The sequence below is a fragment of the Rana temporaria genome, chromosome 4 (genome assembly GCF_905171775.1).
Source record: "Rana temporaria chromosome 4, aRanTem1.1, whole genome shotgun sequence".
Taxonomy (NCBI): Eukaryota; Metazoa; Chordata; class Amphibia; order Anura; family Ranidae; genus Rana; species Rana temporaria.
Window position 1 is genome coordinate 463695931 of NC_053492.1, and position 8063 is coordinate 463703993.

Below are 8063 nucleotides of genomic sequence, written 5' to 3' on the forward strand. Positions count from 1 at the left end.
GGGGAGTCTATAGCAAAGTTCAGCTAACCTGCAGGATAGACACAGGAGCACTACGCTGCACTCACGGTGTGGGTAGACTGCAGTCTTGGGCCCTTTTTATACGATCAGCCCGACCAAATGGGACCCTCAATTCACCTCTACAGAGTGACAAATGTCCATTTATGCCCGCCTACCTACAATCCAAAAAACAAATGGTAATTTGTCCCCTTCCATCTATGTAATCCCCATTCTGACAGGAGGGTAGAGAGTAGAGAGAGATCTTCTGTTCCCAGTGATCAGGAACAGCGATCTCTCGCTCTCACGCTCGCTCTCCTCCTTCAGTCAGTCCCCCCTCCCCCCACAGTTGGAAACCCCTCTCTAGGGAACACAGGTTAACGCCTTGATCGCCCCCTAGTGTTAACCCCTGCCAGTGACATTTATACAGTAATCCCTGGCTATTTTTAGCTCTGATCGTTGTAAACGTCAGTGGTCCCAAAAAAGTGTCAAGTGTCCGATCCATGAATAAGCACTAACTAAGTGTGAAACGCATCGGCTGTTTTTGATTTCTGCTGTGTATTTGCGGTGTTTGCTCATGTTCCTTCAATAAAGACAACTCAAGAGTTTTTTGGTGTGCGGCCGTCCATCCGTCTTTTGCCACTTTCCATTGCCTAGTGCATTGCCAGCACCCACATCCACCTGGACTTATCCACAATTGCACTTGGGATTTCCCTGGAGCGGTGAACCCCACCTCGCTCTGTCCGATCTGTCTGCAGCAATGTCGCAGTTCCGCTATAAATCACAGATCACCGCTTTACCATTACTAGTAAAAAAAAATAATAATACAAATGCCCTAAATCTATCCCCTATTTTGTAAACACTATAACTTATTTTTGGTAAAAAAAAGTAGAAGAATACATATTGGCCTAAACTGATGACGATTTTTTTTTTTTTTTTGTATTGTATTGTTTTTTGGAATATTTATTAAAGAAAGTCTTTTTGCTATGGCCTGGTCAGGAAGTGGGTAAATCCTTCTGGTCTGTAAGTGGTTAAGCACAGGTTTTACTGTTGAAGCTTAAAGGAACACTAAAGGTTATTTTTTATTAGATCAATTGATTGCTGTAAGCTAGAGCATTTAAATATCGCTTACCTCGTTTTTTCTTTTGACCTCCAAAATACAGTAATCCAGGTTTGAAAATGCCATTTCCTGTCTCTCCTCTTCTTGCTTTCCACCAGCATCTGAGCCGTTTTGCATGGTGGAAAGCAGAATGTGCTCACCCCCTCCCTATGACTACAGCCCTGCGTGAAGATGCTCTCTTATCCCTCACAGGCATGGAGGCTAAGCCTAATGGGAACTGTAGTTCCCATTAGGCCGTGATGTAGCAAGAATGAATGCGCACCGCAAACCAGGAAGTCAGTGAGAATAACGATTCAGGAGTGACGGAGGTGAATAAAACAGCTCGATTTCAACAGATATCAAACTAGTTATAATGCAAAACATTACGTTTTACTTTATCAGCTACTGTCAGACTTTAATTTAAGAGGGAAATATTTTTGTCTTTACAACCCCTTTAATTGAACAAGCTGAGGTTAGAAGCCGATTGGCTACCATGCACATCTTCTGAGTGCTCCAGTTTAAAGTGGAATTAAACTCATTCATTTAACCATTTAGAAAAAGTTACATTTCCGGCACATGCCAGGAATGTTGCACTCCCATTGTTTGTGCTCTCAACCAAACTGTCAAACCATCCAATGTCTGGTGTCCTAGCTGATTACATGTGCAGAATTACGGCACTTGTAAATGAAACAGAGGCCAATATGGCAGCTTCCTTGGTTGAAAACGATGGGAGGGTTTACTTCCACTTTAAGTAAATCCCCCCCCTCACCCCGTAGTATACTTCCATCCCTAGAAAGAAGGGTGTGGGTATTTGTAGAGGAGAAAAAGAGGAACATATGGTGCTGCAAGCACCAATGGCGGAATAGCTAAGACTGTAGCTTCTTGTCTATAGTATTTACAGGGTTATTATTATTTATTATTATTATTATTATTATTATTATTATTATTATTATTATTATTATTATATCATAATAATATCAGATTATCAGCCCATGAGGAGTGGTTCTCTTTATTTTGCCGATCTTTGTATTGAGCTGTGTTATCAGGACCTGATCAGACATTGGCGGGCCATACAAGTCTAAACATGGGTGTTTTGTCATTTCTTTTTTTCTTGTTTCCTAGCACTTTGGGGCACCAAGCATTCTCTGAATAAACCACATACTGACCCACTGGTAGCAAAGTGGCAGCAAATACATGATTTTTCAAAAGAAATTGAGAATTTAAAATAAGGAATGTATAGCTTTGAATTAAAGGGGTTGTTTTTTATTTTCTAAATTGGTTCCTTTAAGCTAGTGCATTGTTGGTTCACTTACCTTTTCCTTCCATTTCCCTTCAATTTTCCTTCTAAATGTTTTTTTCCTTTTTGTCTGAATTTCTCACTTCCTCTTTCTCCTCAGTAAGTTTGCCCCCATCATCCGAGCCGTTTTGGCTGGGGATTAGTCAGCGTGCTCACCCCCTCCCTTGGGATTACATCCCCGTGAATACAGCGTCTTCCCACGAACACGGCGTCTCCCCGCAGGGATGTAGCCCCAAGGGAGGGGGCGAGCACGCTGACTAACCCCCAGCCAGAACATCTCGGATGATGGGGGCAAGCTTACTGAGGAGAAACAGGAAGTGAAAAATTCAGACAAATGGAAGGAAAAGGTAAGTGAACCAACAATGCACAAGCTTAACCTCCCTGGCGGTATGATTCTGTCTGGAATTACGTATAAAAAGCGGTACAATTATTTTGCATGGAAATTCTGCGTTTTATACTGTAGGCCTGCAATTCTTAGGAATAACTCACTTAAATCTGTCCAAACAAGAGTCTAATAGGCATCCCGGGTATGATGAAGTTTGAAACACAAAATCATAAAATTATAATATAATAAATATAACAAATGATAATGTAATTATAATAAAAATTATTCAATAATGTAATCAAATCAAAATCACTGAAATTTGCTCAGTTGCAGAATTGTCGCTGTCATTACTTTTATTTTTTTATGATGGATTTCCCCACAAATCGCTATCGATCAATTCGGCAAGTGATTATAATTTATTATCGCTGTTTTCTAGCTGCTCTAAAATCACTTTTGACATAAAGGGACACTTTTGGTTGCTATGGACAGTATACAGTTTGCAGGCACAAAAAAAATATTTTTATTATATAAAACTACATGTAGGTCACTGGGCAGACCACTAGGGACAAGGGGGTGTGTATTTTTTACATACAGTACTGTAATCTATAAGATTACAGTATACTGTATGTAATGTGTTTATTTACTTTTTTGAATTTGCCGCCGGTCTCCGCCCCGTGCGTCGTAACGTCGCAGAGAACGGAGATCGGCGGCACGCGGGCACTGTGTGAATCGAATGGTGGACGCCGCTCGCTCACACAGCGGGGATGCATCGCTGGATCCAGGGACAAGGTAGGTACAGTAACCCTGCCTGGAAAAGGTAAGCCAGCGCGCGTTGCAGGCTCTGCACATCTACCCCGAACATGACTCGGGGTTACCGATAACTGCATTGAAAAACAACCCCGAGTCACGCTCGGGAATACCGCTAAGGAGGTTAAAGGAACCAATTTAGAAAAAAAAAAATATATATTTTTACATCCCCTTTTAATATGCTACACAGAGTATGTTGTAACCTACCCACAGAGCTGTATTTACCATAATGACACTTGTGGGCTAGTGCCTAGGGGTGGCAGGGTAGCGGGAAGGTGGCAAAAAGCCTTAAAGTTTACATATTTGTGATAATTTGTTCTCATTGACTTTTAATTCTCAAGGTAAATGAAACCTATGTATGTGCAGGGTATGTTGAGAAAGAAAGTCGCTGAAGTTCAAGAAACCTGAAACCAGTTGTAATTACTCGAGTCTTTTGGTCTTTACAATTGAAAAGCAGCTGTGAATATACAGTAGAGGGCATGCTGCTTCTGGTAGCACATTCTAAAATAATTGCATGATGAAAAGTGCAGAGCTTGTACAAAGGGCGTCAGTCATCCTTTCATATAGGCCTAGGATGGCTTGGTGTGTCAAAACGGTCATGCCTACCTTTTATGCCATGGGTGCTCAACCTTTCGGCCCTCCAGCTAAAGTCCCATGAGGCATTGCAAGACTGACAGTTACAAGAATGACTCCCAGAGACAGAAGCATGGTGGGACTTGTAGTTTTGCAGGAGGCTGAAGGTCCACCGGATGAGCACCCATGCTTTATGCAAACATAACGGGCAACCACTGTATACATCTGGGGTAGGCAACCTCATCTCTCCAGCTGTGGTGACACTACAAATCAAATCGGGCCTCTGCCTTTAGGAACCATGCCTAATCATGCATCGCATACTAGCTCATTATAAAATACTTGCCTAAGAATGAAGCCTTGCAGTGGTGCCCGCACACCGCTGATCTGCCTTACCTCTTCCCCGGTGTTTCTTCGGGGTTTACGGTCTCCAGCGCAGTGATTGGACAGAGCCGCGACGACGTCTTGTTCTTTGTTTTTTGCCTTCCTCTGGATCAACTGTGGGTTTAGGATTTCATTTTTTCCCCTGCCTTTTATTGGTTGTACTAGATGGACTTTGTTTCTTTTTTTTTTTTTTTTTTTTTTTAAACCAGACTTAACTATGTAAAGAGCAATTCTGCAAGGACCTCCTAAGTACAAGAGGTCCATCAGCTTACCTCCCAACATTTTGAGATGGGAATGAGGGACACCTACTAACGAACGTATGTAGGCATAGGGCACACCCCCTTAAAGGGGAAATAACCCCACACACAAAGGTTAATTAAATCCACAAGTCCTTTTTTTTTTTTTTTTTTTTTTACCACTACTATTCCCTTTTTATGTTGGCTTTTAAAATTTAAAAATGCAGCAATTTAGAATTTTTTGATGAAAGGTTTAGCACTGGGAATCACTATTTGAAAGATAAGAAGTGCATTTTATATACAACTGTTTTGAATCCGACCAATCGTCTGAGTATCTGCCCCCGTCCTAATTAAATCTTTAATGCCCTGTACACACGATCGGTTCGTCTGATGAAAATGGACCGATGGACCGTTTTCATCGGACCGACCGGTCGTGTGTGGGCCCTATAGTGTTTTTTGTTTTTTTTACCATCGGTAAAAAAAAATAGAACCTGTTTTAAAATTTTCTGATGGTTAAAAAACCGATAGAAAAAAACGATCGTCTGTGGGGAAATGCATCGGTCAAAAATCCACGCATGCTCGGAAGCATTGAACTTAATTTTTCTCTGCACGTCGTTGTGTTTTACGTCACCGCGTTGGACAGATTTTTAACCGATGGTGTGTAGGCAAGATGGTGTGACGAAAGTCAGCTTCATCGGATATCTGATGAAAAAATCCATCGGTCCGTTTTCATCGGATGAACCAATCGTGTGTACGTGGCATTCGACTTAGTGTGATTTTTTTTTTTTTTTTTTTTTCCTCCTCATGCATGCACGGAGACTGTGCTCAGGTTGATGATACTCATCTCTTTATTGGTTCCTCATAGATGGGGGTTTTATAGGTGGGCTACTAATGTGATGAGCATGTGTATCATTAGCATAATGTTATCCAGGTATTAGTAGTTTGTGATTGGTTGTGTCCATGTAAGGAGAACTTCCTCCAGGATCTGGGCGTCATCAATTTGGGCGTAGTCCTGGTCGGAGGCGCCATGTTTTCTTTTCACATTCTTCATTCGATGGGAGGGGGTGCTACTAGTGGCCATTTTGAGCAAGGAATATAAAAGCAGTGTGTGTGTGTGTGTGTGTGTGTGTGTGTGTGTACATGTGTGAGATTTTATATATATATATATATATATATATATATAACCGTATTTATCGGCGTATAACACGCGCACCCTAACTTTAAGTGGGAAGTTTCAGGGAAAAAAACTTTCCATGGCTCCTTGTGTATAACACGCAGGCACAGTTTACATTCTATTTTCAGGGTAAAAAAGTGAGTGTTATATGCCATTAAATACAGTACATACATACACAAAGAAATATAGACTTTATAGCATACCTCCCGACTGTCCCTGATTTGGAGCAATGTCCCTCTGTCCCTCATTCCTCCTCATTTGTCCCTCATTTTGGTTTGATCTATATAGTTGTATATAAAATGCACTTTCTATATCAAAAAGTGTTTCTCCAGTGCTAAACCTTTCATCTGATTTCTAAATTGCTGCATTGTAAATTCCAAAAGCCAATATAAAGGAATAGTAGTGGAAAAAAAAGCACTTGTGGGTTTAACCAATCTTATTTTTTGTTGTACAATTCTCCTTTAAGGGGGTGTGGCAAGGGGGTGTGTCCTATGCCTGCATACTTTTGCTGATAGGTGTCCCTCATTCCCAACTCATAAAGTTGGGAGGTATGTTTATAGTATAAAAAATATGAAAAGAATATGGGCATGTTACCTGATCCATCACACAACTTTATAGATCAGAGCAAAATAAGGGACAAATGAGTTATAGAGGGACATTCCTCCAAATCAGGGGGGGGTCCCTCAAAATCGGGGACAGTTGGGAGCTATGCATCAGTTCAGTCCATTCCTTAGGCCTACTGGTGCTATTTTTGCACCCCTTTATCTACTGTGGTTTGACTATAAATGCCTGAAAACAGATACCATTGATAAATTTACATAAAAGTCCTAACTCTTTCCTTTTTCCTTTTTATTTGTATCCCTATTAGAATCAATGGCTGAGCTTCCTGATTCGGGAGAGAATACCATACAACGTTTCTTCTTCAACTTGTCTTCCATCCCTAGCGAAGAGCTGATCACGTCAGCCGAGCTTCGTATATTCCGAGAGCAGGTTCAAGAGCCATTTGAAAGTGACAGCAATAAGACTCTCCGCATTAATATTTATGATATTGTCAAGCCAGCTGCTGCTGCCTCCAGGGGGCCTGTCACGAGACTGTTGGACACCCGACTGATCCATCATAATGTAAGCAGATGGGAAAGCTTTGATGTCACACCGGCTATTATAAGGTGGATTGCACACAGACAGCCTAACCATGGCTTTGTTGTAGAAGTGACTCATTTGGGCAGCGAGAAAAACCTCACTAAGAGACACGTGAGGATTAGCCGATCCATACTGCCCAATACAGACCAATGGTCTCAGATAAGGCCACTTTTAGTGACTTATAGCCACGATGGCAAAGGACTCCCTCTCCACAAAAGAGAAAAACGGCAAGCTAGGCACAGGCAAAGAAAACGGCTCAAGTCAAGCTGTAGAAGACACCCGCTGTACGTAGACTTCAGCGACGTTGGCTGGAATGACTGGATTGTGGCCCCTCCTGGGTACCATGCCTTCTACTGCCATGGAGAATGCCCCTTTCCACTGGCGGATCATTTTAACTCCACAAATCATGCTATCGTACAGACTTTGGTGAATTCCGTCAATCCGTCCATCCCAAAAGCTTGCTGCGTCCCGACAGAACTGAGCGCCATCTCCATGCTCTACCTAGACGAAAATGAAAAAGTCGTGTTAAGAAACTACCAGGACATGGTTGTGGAAGGGTGTGGGTGCCGCTAATAAAGTGCAGACCTACAAAATGAAAAAAAAAAAAACACACACACTCAAACATGTTCACAAAAAAAAATAAGAAAAAAAAGCTGACACTTTAATATTTCCCAACGAAAACTTTATTTATGTAATGATAATGCTAAAAAAAAAACAGTTTTGAATATATATTTAAAAAAGTTGGGAAACAAATATTTTAATCTGAGAAATATTCCTTTTTTTTTTTTTTGTTTTGTTTTTCCTTTTAGTTGTACATTTTATGTGGGTTTTGTACCCAGCACATGAAGTATAAGGTCAGATTCTTATTTTGTATTTATTTTCCATTATAACCACTTTTTTAGGTAAAAAAAAAAAATAGCTGTTTTTGTATTTATATGTAATCCAAAAGAAATATAGGGTTTGTAAATACGTTTTTCCTAATGCAGATTTGATGTATTTAAGTTGAAAGTTATACGTGGGAGGTAGAAAAACAAAAG

The 8063-nt window shown here is 40.9% G+C and overlaps 1 protein-coding gene across 3 annotated transcripts in view; it reads left to right on the forward strand.

Moving 5' to 3' along the window:
* The window catches only part of BMP2 (bone morphogenetic protein 2), a 62671-nt gene extending 55035 nt beyond the window's left edge, over positions 1-7636 (forward strand). For all 3 annotated transcript variants that reach the window (XM_040351695.1, XM_040351696.1, XM_040351697.1), the window contains exon 3: positions 6755-7636. In XM_040351695.1, coding sequence (XP_040207629.1) covers positions 6755-7599 — 845 coding nt within the window. In that variant the 3' untranslated portion in view covers positions 7600-7636. The remainder of the gene's footprint in view (positions 1-6754) is intronic.
* The last annotated feature ends 427 nt before the right edge of the window (positions 7637-8063 follow it).